This window comes from Pongo abelii, chromosome 3 (genome assembly GCF_028885655.2).
Source record: "Pongo abelii isolate AG06213 chromosome 3, NHGRI_mPonAbe1-v2.0_pri, whole genome shotgun sequence".
Taxonomy (NCBI): Eukaryota; Metazoa; Chordata; class Mammalia; order Primates; family Hominidae; genus Pongo; species Pongo abelii.
The window spans coordinates 161,650,936-161,671,548 of NC_071988.2; the positions used below are offsets into that span (position 1 = coordinate 161,650,936).

General features: G+C 45.0%; 2 protein-coding genes across 5 annotated transcripts in view; one reads left to right on the top strand and one right to left on the bottom strand.

Annotated features, from left to right (window-relative positions):
• MGST2 (microsomal glutathione S-transferase 2) overlaps positions 1-20,613 on the top strand; it is a 101,607-nt gene that overhangs the window by 56,564 nt on the left and 24,430 nt on the right. The window lies entirely within an intron of this gene.
• MAML3 (mastermind like transcriptional coactivator 3) overlaps positions 1-20,613 on the bottom strand; it is a 434,306-nt gene that overhangs the window by 7,032 nt on the left and 406,661 nt on the right. For 3 of the 4 annotated variants that reach the window (XM_002815157.5, XM_054553546.2, XM_054553545.2), the window contains exons 3-4: positions 6,650-6,901; positions 1,990-2,074 (exon numbers count right to left, since the gene is read on the bottom strand). In XM_002815157.5, the coding sequence (XP_002815203.3) occupies positions 1,990-2,074; positions 6,650-6,901 (337 nt within the window). The remainder of the gene's footprint in view (positions 1-1,989; positions 2,075-6,649; positions 6,902-20,613) is intronic. The other variant, XM_054553544.2, reaches the window with a different exon arrangement.

Below are 20,613 nucleotides of genomic sequence, written 5' to 3' on the forward strand. Positions count from 1 at the left end.
TTAGTTCATTATATAATGCAGCAGCTCTCAAGCGTGGTTCCCTAGCCAGCAAAATCAGTGACTCCTGGGAACTTGTAAAAAATGCAGATTCTCAAGCCCCGCTTCAGATTTATTGAATCAGAAACACTGTGTATGTTTTAACAAGCTCCGTTGGTGCTTTCAGTGCAGGCTAAAGTTTGAGAACTACAGATACAAAGGAGGGCTCTGTATCTGCAACAACAACTATGTAATGATGACTAGTCCCCACTCTTCCGAAGCTACCCATGGCAAAATTAGAAACATAATTCTTCAAAAACCACTGGCACTGATTTAGTGCACAGAACACATGTGGATAACTCAATTCCTTTTGTCCTTCCCTGTGTCAAGGCCAAATGTGTCAAGGCCAAAGGATCTAATGTGATATAAGCATCCCAGAGGTGGAAGGGAGTGGTAGCTACTCAAGACTCAGTATTTTTACAGGTGATCTTCAATGTGCTCTGTCAGTAAATATCAGTGGCTTTCAGACTGTAAACTACAGCTCACAGTTCATGATCCAGGATATATACATGTGGGTTTAAAACAGAAAGAAAAGTTTCTGATATGCTCTGGTAATTTCTGTTGTATTTCATTTTAAAAATGTTGGTTGTGACCCACTAAGTTGTTTCCAATAACCTTGTGTGTTGCAATCTGAAGAGTTAAAAATGCTACCTTAGATCAGAAAATTTTCACCCAGTCTATTGATAAAGTTCAGGGATACTTGTGAAATTATATAAAAGTTTGTATATATTTACATATTATATGTTTCTGTGCAAGAGACTTCATAGCTTTTTGCAGACTCTTAAAGGAATAGGTAACTTTTGAGAAGCTAGGACACATTGATCTAGATCCCACAAAATGAGCAGAGGAAGGGATTAGGATTTCTGCTGCTAGGTGATCCCTGTAGCCCCCCGAAAACTCCTGTGGATAAGATTAGGAAGGCTCCTTAGGCTATTTTCTTCACCCCATATAAGACCCTCAAGGGTCTTTTTTTTTTTTTTTTTTTTTTGAGACAGAGTCTCGCTCTGTTGCCCAGGCTGGAGTACAGTGGTGCGATCTCAGCTCACTGCAACCTCCACCTCCCGGGTTCAAGCGATTCTTGTGCCTCAACCTCCTAAGTAACTGAGATTACAGGCATGCACCACCACTCCTGGCTAATTTTTTGCATTTTTAGTAGAGACGGGGTTTTGCTATGTTGGCCAGGCTGGTCTTGAACTCCTGGCCTCAAGTGATCCGTCCACCTCAGCCTCCCAAAGTGCTAGGATTATAGGTGTGAGCCACCGCACCGGGCCAAGGGCTCTCTCTATTAGAGATGGAAGGGTTTGATATTTGAGTGGGCCTTCCACATTTATAAAGGAGTGCCAACACTGACATACAGTGCACCCACTGCTACTAGGTCATGATTGAGGATTCCCGCAAATGGCTACAGGATCAGTTCAATCAGCCTCAAGGCCCTATTTGTCTTCTACATTCAAAAGACACTAGTGGTTGTTGCAAGCCAGATTCTTCCACTTCAGCTTTAGAGGTAAGGGCTTTGGTCAGGTGACCTGCTGGGATAAGCAAAAAAGATGTGGCACAAGATTTTTGCCCCTGTAGTCACTAAGATGATGATCTAAACATAAACAAAGTTGATATGGAGCCAACAGGCACCAGTATATCTTTACTGGTTGTTAAACTATTACAATACTATGTACCTTTGGTAAAGAACAGCTGTTCTAGTCTCAGCTCCGACAGCTACCCTGACCCTTCCCTGTGCCTTCTAGAAACTCTGTGACCAAAAGGTTAATGCCTGGCACAACAGGAGGCCTCTAGGAATCCATTCTGATTGGTTAGTACTCTTAACCTACCAGTAGTTACATATTTTAAGTATTTCCTGGACACAAATACAGCCAGTAAGGCAATGCCTCTGGCTACACATTTGCTTACGCTTCACCACTGGAAGGTATAAAATGAGAGAGGTTGCACTGGCCTCACCTTGAAACTGATTGACCTGCTGCACTGGGTATGGACTCCGCTGTGGCTGGAGGTGCTGCCGGGGTAGATGTGATTGCTGCAACTGCTAGAACAACAGAACACAAGAGGGGTGGAGAGGTGAGATAGGGAGCAAGCACACAATTCAATATCCCAGCAGTTCCGAGGAAGGTAGTGTTTTCCCCAAAACTAAACTTTGTGTTGAAGAATCATATGCATACAGGCAAGTGCACAAAGTCTAAGGATAGAATCAGGTAGGTTTTCACAAAACGAACACACTCAAGGCCACCAGCCCCCACATCAAGAAACAGAATGCTGCCAGGAGCCCCTCTCGTGCCCCTTCCAGTCATCACTCTCCCTTGACCCATGGGCATCACTGTCCTAACTTTTAACAACATAGAGCAGTTATGTCTGCTTTTGTACTTTGCAGAAAAGGATTCACATGATGCTGATTTTGTGTCTGGCTTCTTGCATTCACCACTGTATTTGTGAGATTCATCCACGTGGATGTGAATTCTTGTTGCTTGTTCATTCTCACTGTTGGATAGTATTCCATCATATGAATATACCATAATTTATTTACCCATTCTACTAGTGATGTCACCTTTGGTGTTTCTAGTTTTTGTGTTTCAAATGTGACTGCTATGAACATTCCTGTACATGCCTTTGGTGAACATCTGTATGTATTTCTGATGTGTGGACTTGCTGGCTCATGAAGAATGCGTGCTGAGGGAAGGGTTTTGACGTGGACTGCTCAACATCAGCCTGCATGCTTTCCTTAGTGCTGTGGGGACTGAGTTGAAAGGGACAAGCAACTGCTTTTTAATGACCTAAGTGGATGCTTTGGGCATAGGAAGATGAGATCCTCAGGAGTTATACAAAAAAGGCTAATCTTATTCCCATGAAGCCACACTGCCTGTAAAATACATCTCTACATGTAAACTATTCAGCATTTACTGCTTTGAGGAAACCATGTGGGATTCCACATACACCAGCGAACCAGGAGGCCTGCATTTTAGTCTTTCTTCTTCCACTCACGGGGACGCTGCACTGCTAGTGTTGCTACCAATATACTGGGAAGGCTATTATCATTATCGTGCTGTATGTGCAAAGGGAAAGAAAATAAGAGTGATGTAAAAAGAGCAGAGAAAGAGGTTTTAGTTCTAGGTCTGCCGTCAAGTAGCTTGCATGACCTTGGGGATGTTGTTTAACCTGCTCCCTGCAGCTTCTGAATATTCATTAAGTACCTTTCATCTGCAAGGGCTATAAAGAATATACAACAAGGTCCCTGTTCTTTAGAGTGTTCATTATAAAAATAACACACACTGACCACCTCTTAACGCCTGTGTTTATTTCAATTTTTTCTCTTGTGTTTGTTCCTGGGCTGCTCTATAATTTTCTTTTCTTTTTCTCTTTCTCTACAAGGCCAGCCAGTATTCTGGCAACCAAAGAAAAAAGCAGCCTCTGACTTGTTGACCCCATCCCGTGGTGCCTACCATAATGTTCTACAGAAAACTGTTGAAATTAATTGATTGTGTAGACCATTAAAGTGTAGACAAGAAACCACACAAATCTTTTAGGCAGCAATAGAAGGGCGTTATTGCGAGTAAGCTGAGCATTTAACAGCTTCTCCTCAGTCAAACTTCCCATATAATATAAGAATTTAACTGTCCCACTTACGACTAGAAATGAGCCCCTGGCAGCCTGTGGGGGACTGAGGGTGTATCCTGGAGTCAGGAATCAGGAGTCCTCAGTTCCATCCTGGCTCTGTCTCTCTCTAGCTCTGTGATCTCATATAAATCACATAAGCTCAGTTTCCTCACATAACCTCAGTTCCTCATTTGTAAAATGATGGGACTTCATGATCTAGAATGTTTCTAAGTTCTGTCTAACCTTTGTGAATGGATGAGAGGTGATGTGCTTTGAACTTTTTGAGAATACGGCATTAAATGTGAATTCATGCCTACTTTCAACCTGCTCTGCTCTGATTGCCAAGTCTACTGAGAATCATTTTAAAGTTTCCCAAAATATGTAAGATCCCAAATCCTTCTGTTTTCCCTCACATGTCCTTTCAGGAAACCCAAAATCTGCTTCCAAAATCCAAAGTGTGAGGACACTTTCAATGCTGCAGCAACCAAGATTGGTGTTGATCTGGCAGTATACACTCTCAAAACAAAAAACTGAGAGCTGGCCGGGTGCCATGGCTCACACCTGTAACCACAGCACTTTGGGAGGCCAAGGCAGGTAGATTGCTTGAGCCCAGGAGTTCGAGACCAGCCTGGCCAACATGGTGAAACCCCATCTCTACTAAAAATACAAAAATTAGCCAGGCGTGATGGTGTTTGCCTGTGGTCCCAGCTACTCTGGAGGCTGAGGTGGGAAGATTGCTTGAGCTCGTGAGGCAGAGGCTGTAGTGAGCCGAGATCACGCCACTGCACTCCAGCCTGGGTGACAAAGTGAGACCCTGTCTCAAAAAAAAAAAAAAAAGTTGAGTACTTACTCCTTGTAGACCTGCACTTGGACAACCTGCACTAAATCTGCACTCTCTTCAGGTACAGGCAAGACGCTCCACTGACCTGGCTGGGCCATGTGGCTGCAGCTCTCACATGACATTCGCTGACACCAGGGCCACGTGACAAGCCCCCACATACATGTGTGCAGCACATACAGCTTCCAAAACATTTTACACACATGATCTTATGTGATCCTTAAAGCAGCTACATGAGGTAGGCTGGGAAATTATTAAATCCTAATCTGGCAGATGAAGAGGGAAGTTAGTGGTTTTTCCAAAATCACATCACATGCAAAAGAATGGACAAATCCTGGCCCTGAGGAAAGTGATCCTCCCCTCATCCCTCATCATCTTTTGGTACACACAGTTGCTACAGAATGATCCGCAGGTCACGGCTTCCCATTTCCCTTGTCTTTCCCAAGAAGACCCAGCTCTCTCCATGCTCTGGATTCTGAGGGGTCTCCCCTGACCTCTCACCTCCTTGTCTGGGGACATCATCTTGACGTGTCTCTTCTCACACTCTTCCCACGCCCTGTGCTCCCCAGGGTCAGGCTGGCCTCACCATGTGGGAACACCCTTGGGCTGCACAGCTGAGCTCTGCCTGCTTGCCCTGGGCCTTCTTTGTGTCTTTGGTCACAGCACACATATCAAAAGCCATCACTCAAAACATCAGGCACACCTGAGATTTCCTGGGATTGGCTGAGGAGAGGATTTACAGAGCCCAGCTGCCCTCGGCAGCTCCATTTATCACTGCCTGAGAGAGATTAGCATGGCTCCTTGTCGCACACCTTATGTAGGTGAGAGGGATAGAGGTTTGTTTGTACAATAGCTGCCAGGCGGCTGACTGACCTTGGTAAAAAGGGAGATAATTACACAGCTGTTCAGGAACAAAAGCAAAAAAAAAAAAAAAAAAAAAAAAAGGGAACAAGTGAACTGTGCTCAGCAGTATAATTTTTCTCTTTGGGGGATGCCTGGTGTTACTCTGAACTGCTGTTCTTGGTTAATAGGGACCTCAATGGGCCTGTGTCCTACACAGGATACGCGGTAGTGGATGCTTAGTAAATTTGCAAAATTCTGGCAGGGCGTGGTGGCTCACATCTGTAATCCTAGCACTTTGGGAGGCTGAGATGGGAGGATTGCTTGAGGCCAGGAGTTCGAGACCAGCCTGGTCAACGTAGTGAGACCCCCGTCTCTATTTCTTTAAGAAAAAATTTACAAAATTCTGACCCTATCAGGAACATTCTAGAAGGATAACTGTGAGGCAGACCTATGTTGGGCCTTCAGCTTTATATGACAACCTCACACCTCCTATAAGAAAGAGCCTGCTGTGCAAGATTCTCTGTGCAGACCCCCACAGAAGCCGCCTGGGGATCTCTTGTGGACAGCCTCAGGCCTTTCCCTAGGATAATGCTAAGTCAGGTATGGGCATCTCTAAAAACAAAACAAATTGAAACCTACAGGAGCAGTCTGCAGGGAAGGCTTTCTCTCAAAGCTGAGGAATTATAGGGCGAGGGTAGACAAAGATGCCTAAGGTAAAGCTGTATTTGTGTTAGGCTTTCCTTTAACTCACAGATTTCCTGAGCTGTTTTAAGAGCTGTGGGGAGTTTTCTTAAGTTTGCACCCTGTGTGTGACCCAGACTTCAGGTTTCCAGGTAGTTCTGCAGGCCTTATTGTTCTGCTATTGTTCCCGATCCATTGTTCACTACCCATTCTATAGAATTCTCCTCAATTCCTCCTCCTGTCAATTTCCTCTAAGAAACAGAGTTCTCTGAATTATTATTTTTTTCTTCAAGCTAGAAATATTACGGCTTATGGAGCATGTGAGACAGTCCCCGCCATGTGCTGATTACACAGACCCCTGTACCAGAAATCAGAAGGAAAGGAGTCAGACTTGAATCAAAGAAATGTCTCTGGCACACAGGCCTTCAAATTGATGGCTGGAGCCTGTCTTTTAAGAACAAATTAATTCATTATAGGAAAAACCCTAACTAACTGAAAGGTCTAAATTCTTCAGGTTCTCTTGTGATCCTGGGAAATGCTAGACCGTGAGCATTTTGACAGAGGATGTGAACTGCCACTTCCTCACAGACAGCAGGCAGGTGCTGAATAAGTGCTTGCTGAATGAATGAATCACGCCAAGGGGCATGTTACCTGTTCCGCCAAAATCTGCTGCTGCTGCTGCTGCTGCTGCTGCCTTTGCTCCCTCAGGAACTGTTGCTTCTGCTGCTCCATCAACTGGGCCCGCTGATCAATGAGCATCTGCTTCATGATGGCTGCTTGGGGCTGGCTGCCCAGGAAGCCGGGGCCTGCGGGACTGGCTCCTGAGACCATGCCACCTGAGCCTGGGGGCACGGAGGACTGCATGGGGCCTGTGGTTCGGGGAAGTCCAACTGGATGCTGCTCCTGGGAAGACGAGAGAAAGAGATGCGGGGATTCCCCATAGAGACCCACTGCTGTTTGAAGGGAAGCCCCTGGAAAAAGGGAACGGGGCAGAAGTCCCAGCTTATGGACTGGAAGGTTTTTGAGTGGCACGCATTGCATTTCCATAAAAGGAGCTTCAAACCCGACCTTACCTGAGTAGAATAAGAGAGGCCACAAGGGACAGTAAGAGAGCATGGATCTGGGAAGTCCAAGCCAAGTCCAGTCTGTTTTGGATGGGACTGACTACTGCATATGGACTGGATTTTCAACTAACATCCTGTGTTCCTCCAAGGAAAGGGAATAAGCCCTCAGGCTGAGCTCACCTAAAGTCTGGAACACGAGAGACATCCTGACCTCACCTGTTAATCCTTATTTCTTACTGTCTACTTGGCCAAAATGGACGTCTTCTTTGCAAGTAGGAGGGACATTTGCAGAAAACTGCAGGAATTTGTTCATCAACAGATCTGATATTTGATGGAATTCTAACGAGTTACAACATTTGAGAGCTTAGATATATGTCAAAAAGAAAAATCCTCCTGGCCAGAGTTGTTGATGGTGAGAACTGGGAATGTTTTACACTGACCAAAGCTATGTAATCTCCTAATATTTTTAAAAATAGAATTGAGTCGGCCGGGTGTGGTGGCTCACGCCTGTAATCCCAGTACTTTGGGAGGCCCAGTACTTTGGGTGGATTACAAGGTCAGTTCGAGACCAGCTTGGCCAAGATGGTGAAACCCTGTCTCTACCAAAAAAAAAAAAAAAAAAAAATTAGCCGGACATGGTGGTGGGCGCCTGTAATCCTAGCTACTTGGGAAGCTAAGGCAGAGAATTGCTTGAATCTGGGAGGCGGAGGTTGCAGTGAGCCGAGATCGCGCCACTGCCCTCCAGCCTGGGCAACAGAGTGAGACTCTTTCTCAAAAAAAAAAAAAAAGAATTGAGTCTTCTATGTCTGGGATAATTTAAACATGGGGTGTTAGATTGGGTCTCTTGATTCTATAATTATATGTCAGCCAGTCGAATGATGGCAACTTTTAAGGACTGGTCCTTAGGGAAGAGGAGGTCAAGTCACCACACAGCCCAGGTGACCACATGGAGAATGTGCTCAAAGGCAAAGTTTATGCTCTGAGCTGGACAGTGTAGACTATTAGGGGAAAACAGTGAATGGGAAGAATAGGTGTGTGGCCCAGATTCAATGTCTAGACACTTCCTTTCCTATTTTTTCTACCAAGACTACCTAGTAGTGGCAAGTATGGTCTGAACATTCTGCAGAAATTCCTTCTACCTCATTAAAGTTTCAAGTAATTAATGTGAACATGGAGGAGTTGACACAGATTAAATGGGCACACATATAAGGACATTCACAGTCATTTTGTGAAGCACTATTATGAGACCTAAATAGCAAGAAGCAAATGTGAATAACTCTATCATTTAAAAATGTTTAAATCCAAATTGGATTTTAATATTTTTCTTCTTTTTACTTTATTGCCTTTCCAATGCAGATAACGTTAAACATATTGGCAGTTTTTTCTCAAAGCAAATAGGTGAAGTTTCTCTCTGTCTCTCCTAGAGAGATCGTCCTGGATTTGATTCCCTATGGCTTGGGCTTGTGTTCCTCCCTTCCTTCTGTGGTGTGCTGTAGAACCATGCAGGCTTCCCTCTCTACTATGACTGACCTCAACTGCATCTTCAGTTGCTCTTCTTCCCTCCAAACAAAACAAAATAGCAAAACAAACAAAAGCCAAACCAAACCAAACCAAAACGCTACTCCTCTTACCCTAGAAACAATCACCCAAGAAGCTCTGGTTTGTTCGTGCAGTAGCCTGGGTCACACAATCAATGAATGGAAGACACAGAACTAGCAGAACTAGAATGCTATTTTTTTTTTTGTAACAGATAGCTTGTCTTTACTTTTTTAAAAATTTTAAATTTTTAAAAAATTTTTCCATAAGTTATCGGGGTACAGGTAGTATTTGGTTACATGAGTAAGCAGAACACTAATTTTGATTCTCAATTCAGTATTCCTACTAGCTCAGGCCTCTCCCACGCAGTGTCTTTATGGTGTTAAGTGTGCACCTAAGAACAGCCTGTAGACCTATATAGTGTGTCTCTCATAAGTGTACTGCGTTCTATTTTTTATGTGTAAATGCTGTAGCTGAAATTAATAAAACATTTTGCCTTTGTGTATTTTCTCTATAAATACACAAAGACAGCTAGGAAATATTTTTGATGTTAATAAAAAGATCTTATACTAAAAAATGCCAGGAACATTTGTGCTACCAAAAAGTTTACTTCAGGACTAACCCTTGCAGGGGCCTAGATATTTCAGGGTCTTCCCTTTTCCCGCAAATATTTGCTACCTGTTTTCCAAGCCCTTCCTTCCAGTGAAATAAAGCTGTTTCTTGGCACCTTTAGGGACAAATGGCTGATTGGCTTTACACTTTAACAAGTGAATTCACGCTGACATATAAACAGCTAATCAGCAAAAATGCAGATATGTAGTTTGTTTTTTCTGTCTCAGTATATTTGATACTTTCCAGTTTTGATAAGGAGGAGAGAGTTGGAAAGAAAATGAGGCCCAAGGGAAGATAAAGTTTTCTTCAGCTTGATTTTTTGAGAGGGTTGGTCTGGGATGGCCCTGTTTATCTTTGTGCACTTTGAGATATGCTTGTCCTGTGTGACCAGCCCGCACAGCTGGGGAAGTGGTAAGGAGTGAAGAAGTGTTGCTTTCCCAGCCTCCTCTCCACTGGGAAAAGAAAGAGAGAGGCAGATGGGGTGACGACGATACATCAAACCACTTTTTGCCCGTGTCTTCCTGGGCCAAGAAGAAATACTTCAAAAGCACAGTGTGAAAAAAAAAAACCCTCCCAAAGGGATAGGATTATATATTTCCCTAAATAATTCCCTCCCAGAGGTTTTGCCTTCAGGCTTCTCACTGAAGACCTACAGGCAGGAAGGGCTGTATGTATTATTTTATTATTATTTTTTAGAGACAGGGTTTCACTCCGTTGCCCAGGCTGGGGTGCAGTGGTATGATCATAGCTCACTGCAACCTCCAACTCCTGGGCTCAAGCAATCTTCCTGCCTCAGCCTCCTGGGTAGGTGGGGGACTACAGGTGTATGCCACCATGCCCTGCTAATTTTTAAATTCTTTGTATAGATGGGTTGTTGCCCATCTGTGTTGCCCAAGCTGGTCTTGAACTCCTGGCCTCAAACAATCCTCCTGCCTTGGCCTCCCAAAATGTTGGGATCGCATTCTTAAAGGACTGCCTTCCATATGAAACATCTTTAGTTCCCCACAAAGCTCTGTGGCATTCAACAGTGGATGAGAGACACCTACAGCCCCCGACTCTGAGGTGTATTCCAAAGTGTGAAGATGTACTCAGTGACTTGCCTTACACATTAAGCTGGCCAAGGCCACTAACTGTTTCATAATACATGGCTTCTTTTAACCTCCAGTCTCAGAGGGCTTAATGAGAAATAGTCTGTCAAATTTCAGGATTTCAAGCCACTGCTCTTGTTTCTAAGAAGGACACACACTGTGTTGTGCAATTAGAGAAAACCAGGCTGAGCTTTCGTCATGTGAAATGTAATGCCTTGAAGCCAAATGATGCAGTATTTTTAGTTGTAATTACTGGCTTGTTCTCCAATCCACTCCTTGCCCAACGACCTCCCTTGCTTCTACCAAGAATCTTAATACAGTTTCTTCCCCTCAAAAATCCAACTGGCTACATAGATCTTCATTACTCGCCCAACCCTCTCACTCTTCAGTAAAATAAAGGGAGGAGAAAGAAATCAAAACCAACGAACCTATTTTACATATCTTCCCCTCCAGGGAAAAGATCTTAGCAATTTTCTAAAGGCTAGAGTGAGGTAGGAGGTGTCAAAAGCACCCTTACCTCCCCCAAACAGGCAGTTTTCGACTTCAAAAAACAGTTGTGGTAAAAATATCTCCCAAGAACAGCCAGCTGTTTATTTATAAATCTGTGCGTAGGGAAGCTTTATTTTTCTGAAGTGTTTTCAAGAACATGCATAGTGTTTGGATGAGAGGGGCCAGCGTTGCTGGCGGCGAACCAAAGAGCAGGGAATCACAAAAGACGGCCGGCGGCGAGGAGGCTGGGGTGACGTGGACCCCGTGGATAACGGGCTTGAGGACGCCCAGGGCTTCAGCCTTTTCCAGGCGTCCCTCGCCGGGGGAACGCAGAGCAGCTGCCGTTCTTCCCGCGCCCCAGCAGATGGTGGTGTCAGCCCGGCCTCGCGCCCGGCCGCCGCTGCGCCCGCGCCCCTCCCCTCGCAGATGGCTTAATCAGGGCTCCCGCCCGCCCCTCCGCGGCCCCCGCCCCGCGCGTCTGGGCGAGCGCTGTGAACGTGGAGCCAGGCAGTCAAGTGTTACTGCGTACAGCAGGTAGCCTGGCAACTGAGAGCATAATACCGAGCAGATGGTGTTCGCACGGCGTGATGGACATCACACACGACAGCCTGAGACAATCCAGGAATTCCCTGGTGACTCGAGGCCCTCTTTGCACAAAATGAGTTCTCTCTCCATTGCCGTGTATCTCTGGGGTTATCTGCCCCCCTCCTCCGACTGACACTGAACTGGTTTCTTATTACCGACTTTTCTTCCACCCGGAGGGGAGGGAGAATTCAAGCGGGGGAGGGCGCGGGAAGGGGACGTGGAAGGAAACGGAAGGGCTGGGAGTGGGGTAGGGGGGCAGTGGCGACCTCCGGGGGAGAGGGTGGCGGACACCAGACCCCAGGGCCGACAGCCCGGGAGGGACCGGGTTCCAGGACCCCAGCTGCACAAAGCCGGCGCGGGGAGGGGGCGATAAGGAGCGAGCCTCGGGTCGGCCCGGCACCGCTGCTTCGGCTCAGAGTCCTTGCAATCTCTTGGCCTACGAACAACCTAAGTGAAATTTAGGGTTTTATTGAAAAAGTCCCCTGGGGCCTAATTTAGCCTGTCGACTCGAGCCTATATGCTTACAAGTCCTTAGGGGACTCCGGCTAGGAAGTCAGGAGTGGGGCCCGTGCGTCCCCGGCAGGACCTAGACTGCCTCTAGGCGCAGGCGGCCCTAACAAAGAAGCCCACGAGGCGGTCCCGAGCGCGGGCAGGGGCGGCGCGGCGGCGCTCGGGAGACCCGCGAGGGGCCCTGGAGGTCCTCGGCCCGCGCGCGCCGCTCGGGAGCCCGCGAGGCTGCGGTGTGCTCCGGCGGGCGCATTTCCCAGGCCCCGCCACATCCTGTGTGTTAGTGGCTGGGAAGGACACGAGGACAGAGATGAGAATTGTTCGTGGCAGGAAAGAGTAAAAATAAATCAATGCATAAACAAAAAGGATGCCCCAGAAAACCTGTGCTTTTCAGACACACACACACACACATACACACACACTCACTCACTCTGAATTGGGTCAAGTAAAAAAAAAAAAAATTTTAAAGGAAGGAATCTTTAGCCCAAGTGGGATTTTGACTAAATTTTATATATCAAAAGATAGCTACATCCAACCTCTCACCAGAATCCAGAGACTTTCTCCTGCAAAGATACTATTGAAAGTTTTATTAGTAAGTTTGAGAAGGCAAAAGTATGTATCAGAGGTGAAAGCTAACATGACAATTGCTTGGCCAAAGAGCGCAGCAGTTTTATGTTATTGAGCAGCACAGGATGAATCGAACACCCATGATGGCTAGACAGAGGCGCCTGGCTGTGACTTCCAGAGGTTCAGGCAAGCCATCTGACCTCTCTCAGTCCCCACCCCCTGAAATGAAAACCATACGCATAAGACTCCTTGACAATGGAAATTTTGGAGGTGACATAGTTAATGAAGTGTCATAGAAAGGAAATAGCTAAGAATCCTCTAAAACCTCCCCATTCCCAGTATGTGCAATTTGGGAAAAATGAAGAACTAAATTAGGGGTTCTCAAAGTGTGGTTCCAGGATCAAATGCATTAGTCCCCACCTAGGAGCTTATTAGAAATGCATATTCCCAGGCTCCCCTCTAGGCCTCCTGAATTAGAACTTTTGGGGGTGTTTTAACAAGCTCTCCAGGTGATTACGATGTCCCATAGAGAATCATTGGGGCAAATAATCCTGTGCCCTGATTAGATTGCAAAGCTGCACTTTCAAAAGCAAGTCAGGGTGCTGAGTTGCTTAGGTTTCTATTGCAAAATTTCCTGCTTTGGAACAAAATTCTCAAAATTTTCAGAGGGTTGCTCAGGCCAGTGATGTTTGCAATGCAAACCCAAGAATTCTGAAAGGAGCCCATGGCTGAAAGGAGCCAATTCTTCCAGGACCGACTACTCCAGTTGCAACTGTGCTATGGAGGCTGAGAAGCACCCATGACTGAGGAAGGGTGAGTCCCCTATAATGCCTTTGCTAAGGGGAGCATCAGACATCCCTAGACTTACAAGTCCCTGGTGTAATAAGGTGAACTATGGAAAGCTATGATTTGAGGAAAGTTCCCTCTGATTGAAAGAGTTCTTCAAATATGAAGAATGTAACACTTATGGGGCACCTACTCATTGCAAAACACTCTACTAGGGGCTTTCACCTGTATGTTTAACTCATTTTGTTGATTTTTTTTTTAAGCCCAAATTTCTGAGAGGTTAAGGAACTTGCCTGATGTCCCACAGCTGGTGGTGGCGTCTCTGGGATTCTGACTTTTCCACTGAGCATAACATGCATCTGGTCTAAATTGAGCAGACCACCCAGGAGGATGTTGGAGTAAAAAGAAATGGGAAGGGAGTGGGGAGAGGAATGGGCATAGAATAAAAAGGTAGAAAACCTTGGGATCAAAGGATGCAACTGAAAGAGCACCAAAATATGCATCATTTTTTTTTATATGTTGCCTGGTACCCAAAATTGGGATGCCTCTGTGGTATCAACTTTGACATTTAAAGAAAGGGCATAAGATTAGATCATTCAACCATAAGTGGAAGGAAGAAACAAAATAAAATAAAACCTTAGAATTCCCTTTGAAGTTGATCAGGTGTCAAGGCAGTGATTTGGTTTTCTTTTACAAACTTTCTTTTTCCAGAAAAATTTTTACTGTGGGTTTGGAGAGGTGTTTACAATAAATTCATAGCAGAGCTCCAAAAGGGCCCACCCCATCTAAACTCCTCTGTCTCAGCAGATTATTGAAGAAGATTGGATTAAAAGGTTTGTTTTGTGATGTGTGATGGTTGTGTCCCCAAGATGATTGAGTTTGAGGCAGAGTTCATCAGTTTAGGAGGCTTATCACTGAAACAGCAATAACTTGGGGCCCAATGCGAAGGCTGCTAAATGGGTTCAGCAAATCTCTTGGTTCAGCTTCTAGAAAGGAACAGTGTACATTGGGGGAACCCCACAGGCCTGGGTAGAAACTCAGCTCCACCATGGGCCCAGTGACTGGCACATAACAAACAGCTTGTGGTTGTTATTCTTACTGCCGAAACCTCTTGATCATGCAGGGCATCCTTCAGGGTGAGGGAAATGCTGTGTTTCTGGTTCTAGCTTTAGCTCCTAAAATAAAGGGGAACAAGACTTGTCGTGGTCAGGCCAGGCATGGTGGCTCACGCCTGTAATCCCAGCACTTTGAGAGGCTAAGGCGGGTGGATCACCTGAGGTCAGGAGATCAAGACCAGCCTGGCCAACATGGTGAAACCCCATCTCCACTAAAATACAAAAATTAGCTGGGCTTGGTGGCGTGCACGTGTAGTCCCAGTTACTCAGGAGGCTGAGGCAGGAGAATTGCTTGAACCTGGGAGGCGGAGGTTGCAGTGAGCCGAGATTGCACCACTGCACTCCAGCCTGGGCACAATACAGCGACACTCTGTCTCAAACAAACAAAAAAAAAGGTCTTGGTCCCCATTATTTTAGGAGCTAAATGCTTAATTGATAGGGCAATTATTTAAAAAATGTACATTTTGCTGATTCCTTCCTCTGCTTCCCAATTGCTGGGGAACATTTGAAAAACAATGCAGAAAAGTATAGACAGAAAAAAAAGTACAGAGAAAAAAACAATGCAGAAAAGTATAGAAAAAAAAAGTATACAGAAAAAAGCTAACACTCATTTTTAACACTCAAAGGTAACCACTGTTAATATTTTGATGTATTTTTATATTTCCTCCTAGTTTTATCCCAGATGCAATAACATATTTTTATGCTTATGATCATGGTATATACACAATTACACACACCTACTGATTCTTAACTAAGTAACATGGGAGAGGTAGAAACTTCTAACTTTCCAAGTGCTTCCAAGTGGTCATTTCCTGGCAGGATGATATCCTTATGGCATCCTTCCTGGCAAGGCTTTTAGCTCCTTTGGGACCAAGACTATGAGTCTTCCCAGTATCCAGCACAGAGCTAGGGCCACAGCTGCAGCAAAATACAGATTTATTGAACTCAACTGACTAATTGGCTGGGATGAATTCTAGCCTAAACCAACATCAGGTATAACTGGAGAGGACAAAATGATGGCCCTATAATGGACAGCTTCTCCAAGCTCCTGAGCTGACCCTCTGCTGAATGTTAAAGAAAGGGTTAAAGTTGGCAGTCCAGTGCAAAATGTGAGAATGCCACCAGCCACAGGAAGGTCGGCCTTTCAAGGCCATTTTTTGTGGGGATAAAAGCAACAAAAATACCATTTGTCCTTATCAGTGCTTTGAACATAGTTACCATAAGTCCCTCCAATGGAAACACAACTTTGAGAGTTATGCTTTTCGTCTGCCTTTGATGTAAGTTATAGAGTCCTTTTGATCCCTTTCTTGTGATTAATTCCACCACCAAAGCAATTCTAAATTGGTTAAAAGTTCATTAGTGTACAACAATAGAAGCTTGATTAAATAAATTATGGTACATCCATACCATGAATACTAGGCAGCCAATAAAAATCATGCCTCCTTAGACTATCTAATCACATAGAAAAAAGCTTACCATATATATAGTTAAGAAAGGCAGGGGAGGAAAGCAGTTTCTTTTTTTTTTTTTTTTTCTTTATGTCCTCAGGTGTTAAAACTAAAAAAAAAAAAAAAAAAGCAGTTTCTAAAACACTAGCCACTGGATAGTCTTGTTAGACAAGAATTATAAGGAATTTTTATTTTTATGCTTTTTCAAATTTTATATTATGAATATACATTACTTTTAGTATTATTTTTAAAAGCTTGTTAAGAATAAGGCTAAACTATTATGGAATGAAATGTAGAGTTCAAGAGGGGCCTAGGTTATGTCTCGGACCTGGACTATTTCTCCCTGAGCCCATCTTACGCTCTAGAGGGTGTAACAGACATGCTTAAGTGGCAGGTCCCCTTTCAAAACCTGTACATGGCTTCAACAACTGGGCTTGAATACAGGTTCAGCAACTAGGTCGGCTTTCCATTGCTGCCACAAAGAGCTCCTAAGCCCCAGAGGAAGGGTACTGACCATCTTCCAAGAATTCTTTGGTCTACCTGGACAAGCCTGCTCTCTGTGGCACCACCCAGCTCTCTGTAGCTTTTCTCTGTCTTAGGCTTGAAGCCACAGTGCATGGCCAGAACCAGCCAGACCTTTGGAGTTCAAGAACTCGAGAGGTGGGTGAAAACCGCCATTGCCTCCACAGACTGTCTTCTCCATGGAAAGAAGACCTGAGTCACCAGGGCTGGGAAACCTGCACCAATGAGACGAGCACAGCCTCTGCCGGCATGCAAGTGGCTGCTGTCAGGACACATGGACTGAAAGTGGTTTGTCAGCTGCTCCATTAGGTTTTTTTTACCCATATGTTTGCTACCTTTCTTTCCTTGATTTAAAAATAGGGAGGGGGAGCAGTCTCAGCTGTCTTCAGCTGCTAGGGAGATTTTTTTCCCCTCCTGAGCTACTGTTTCCCCCAACCTGAGCCTTTCTCTCTTTTTGTACCCACCCTTTCTGATGAAGTCATCAAAGCAAAGATTGCATAACTGATGCATAGGCCTATCTTGTGTTATACTGGGAGACAGGCCAATGTTTCCATTAATAGACAAGAGCACCACCACGCTGCCAAATGGAGCTCTCTGCTGCAACCACTACAAGACAGGAAGAAGGGAAGGGAAGCTGAGTGCTCAGGGCATTCTGTGGAGGGAAGGCGAGGGCACTTCCGCCATCATCTCCAGAACCACCACAGCCTTGGGAGGGGGCTGAGAGAGATCAGTGCTGACTGCCTGAGAAGAGCCCTTCCACAAGCTGCCCTTCTGGTGTCCCCATGTTCTTCCTTCCTTCCAGAGGCTGTGAGAGGGAGGGCCCATGTCAGCCTGCTCTGCCAGTTTCCCGACTGCTGAACCTGTCTGTGGGAAGCCGGGTTTGACCATGTGATTCTGAGGCTCTGAGAGGAGGGCTACCCTTTTCCCCACCCTCGGCCCCCATTCCTATGAGTAGAAGCCTGCCCAGCTGCGGTGGTGGGGTTTGAGGAGGCTAGGACTTAGAGCAGGGAAAAACACAAGGAAGCAGAAAGAAAAACAGAAACACTTAGAAATCTGGGATTGGTACTTCTCCTTATGTAAAGATTGTGGCTGATGACCAGCTTCTTAGAGGAAGCAAGTCTAGGAGAAGGGCTCACACCTGGTCCATGAGGGCCTATGGGGGATCAGGGCATAAGACCACCTGACCCTGGGCCTTGCATCCACAAGAACCTTGAGTTTAGATTTTTAGACATATTCTTCAAACAAGGTTTTACATATACAGTCACTGAGAAATCCTGAGAGGATTGAAAAATAGCATCTATTTTACAGCTTTAAATTGTGCCCTGAGCTAAGCGTGGTGGCTCACGCCTGTAATCCCAGCACTTTGGGAGGCTGAGGTGGGAGGATTGCTTGAGTTCAGTTCAGGACCAGCCTGGGCAACAGCAAGACCTCATCTCTACTAAAAATAAAAAAATTAGCTGGGTGGTTTGCACCTGTAGTCCCAATTACTCAGGAGGCTGAGGTGGGAGGATCGCTTGAGCCTGGGAGGTTGAGGCTGCAGTGAGCTGTGATTGTGCCACTGCACTCCAGCTTGGGTGACAGAGTGAGACCCTGTCTCAAAAAAAATTCTGCCCTGTTATTAGATCAGGCTGCTCTAAGTCCATTATCAATTAACATTGTTTATATGTCCTGTGTTTATCTTGTGCACAGTATAATTGCCCTATGCTGTATTTTTTAAAATAAAAACATTGCATTAAAAAAAAGCCCTATTGTCATTGCTTCATTTTGTAAATATACCTGAGCACTCCAAAAAATAGAAATGGCTCAGGTATTTTCTTAACCTTGAGAAGACTTGGAGACACACAGGCATAAAAATAAGTTTTAGAAAGAATATAGCACTCAAAGAGGTCTAACACAGCCCTTGACTCCACGCCACACATACACATGGTAACCTGGATAAAGGAATCTGGAAACAATGAGTAATCATCCTCTCTACAGATCTTAAACTTTTCTTTTTTTTTTGAGAGACAGTCTTGCTCTGTCGCCCAGGCTGAAGTGCAGTGGCACAATCTCGGCTCACTGCAACCTCCGCCTCCCGGGCTCAAGCAATTCTTCTGCCTCAGCCTCCCTAGTAGCTGAGATTACAGGCGTGTGCCACCACGCCTGGCTAATTTTTGTATTTTTAGTAGAGACAGGGTTTCACCGTGTTGGCCAGGCTGGTCTCGGACTCCTGACCTCAGGTAATCCGCCCACCTCGGCCTCCCAAAGTGCTGGGACTACAGGCGAGAGCCACTACGCCTGGCCGTCTTAAACTTTTCACTCTTTAATCAGAAAGAACTCTTCTTGGGAAGCATGATTCAGCAGTGCTTGGCTTATAGTAGGCGCTCATAAAGGTTTGCTCTCAGTATTGTCCCTATTAATAATGAGGAAATTAGAAGCTTTAGGTGGGGCCTATATTTTCAGCTCAGATTTTGTTGGTTCTTAATGGTCACATCAGTTCCTCAGCTGTGTGAAGGAAAATATCCCTGTTTACAAATGACCACTTTTGCTTAGGATGAAAGTTAAGTTGGTAGCTAAATACGAAATGAGACCCTAGAATAAACATTCTTTATATGTCCTGTGTTTATCCTGTGCACAGTATAATTGCCCTTGGGAAGCTGATGGGAAACTTTTAGTGAGGAATAAATCCACCTTTTTGACTATAACAATAGAGGCCTTCTAAGATGGGGGGTTATGCACCAAGTATTTTTTGCCACCTATCCCTTCTAAAAGCATAAATATTTTTGCTTAAACATCTGGGATGTAGCACCAGTTTCCTAACCTCTTTCCACCAGAAACTAAAGCCAAGTCTGACCTCCTTACCATGATATCCCCTCAAATGCCCACTACCACCCCCTCATTTTTCCCCAAAAGCTTTTTGGGGTAATTTCTCCTCTAGCTAGTTGACTTCATACCCACCTTCGCTCTGCTTCCCAGATCCAGGCGGGCTGCTTTACAGCATAACCATGATTCACATATACACGTCTCCACCTAAAGTTATACGCCTCCTTTAAGAGCTGCTGCAACCATTACCACTTCTCTCCAAGGTGACTGCTTGTGGGAGGATAACATCAGAACAGGAGGGGCAGGGTGATTAATGCTGGAGTAGGACAGGGAGATCTAACCTGCTGTTCAGGAGACTTCTCAACCTGAGAAAGCTTCCCGGACACTAGGGATCCTGTTTCTGGTCTTCCTTCCCTTTGGACCATTTCTCTAATAGACACAGTTTGTTGTACTTTGGCCCAAATAATTACTTTCCCCTTTGTGTTTCTGTTTCCCTTTATCCTCTCCCACATTTTAAGAATACACAATTTCTCAATCAGCAATTATTAAACCTTTCTCAAGTCAACCAAACCTTTTCTGGAAGCTGACACTAAATATACATGGCTGTAAACTTGCTGAGGAGTGGAGGAGGGGTGAGTGGGGATGACAAACCTGGAAACTGAACTTGAAATCTGTCTCATATCCCAAGGATACCACACGGGGAAAAGCCAGCCAGCGTGAGATTCCTTTCTTTATTTTCCTTAGGTTCTCAGGGGATAATTTGTACTGAAGGTTACTTTCTATAGAAGGCCTTGAGAACACTACCTCTTAATCATATTTAGAAGCATATAAAAAAGGTTGACAAGGCCAATCTTGATTCCTTTTTTCTTTGATGTAGTCACAGAGAATTTTGAAGGAAAGATGGGGTCTCTGAGTCCCCATTAATAAATAAAAGTAAGTCCTCATGTACATTCATGTACAGGGTGCTGAGAGCTCACATGTGGAGGGGCCATCCTTATGGCCTGCCACGGTCATTGTCACTAACAGTTGTCACTGCTGTAGCAGGGTCCCAGTCACTCTTAGTACCTCTCAGAGGTTTCTTGGGGACACAGCCCAAATATATCCTGTAGTCAGATGAACAAACACCTTGGGTAGGAACCTAGAGAGGGTCTGGAATACTCTGATTCACCTTCTGCTAAGAGACTTAGATAAGGAAGGCTGACTAGGTCAGTTAAATTGATTGCCAAGGTGGCTGACCTAATAGAGGTTCAGGGATCTGGTTTGAGAACATGGAGCCTCAGACCCTTCCCTTCAAGCTGTGCAGCATTGCATATCCTTAGTGTCATTTTCAGTTTCAGCTTCCAGATCTTAGAGTTGATTTTTCTTAAAGAACACTCACAGCTAAAACAAACAAACAAAACAAATAAGCAAACAACCCACTTGCTTAATATGATATACCACCCCCCAGGAGTATGGGTTGTGGTTATAGCTTTGCTTGGGATTTTATGTGGAGTA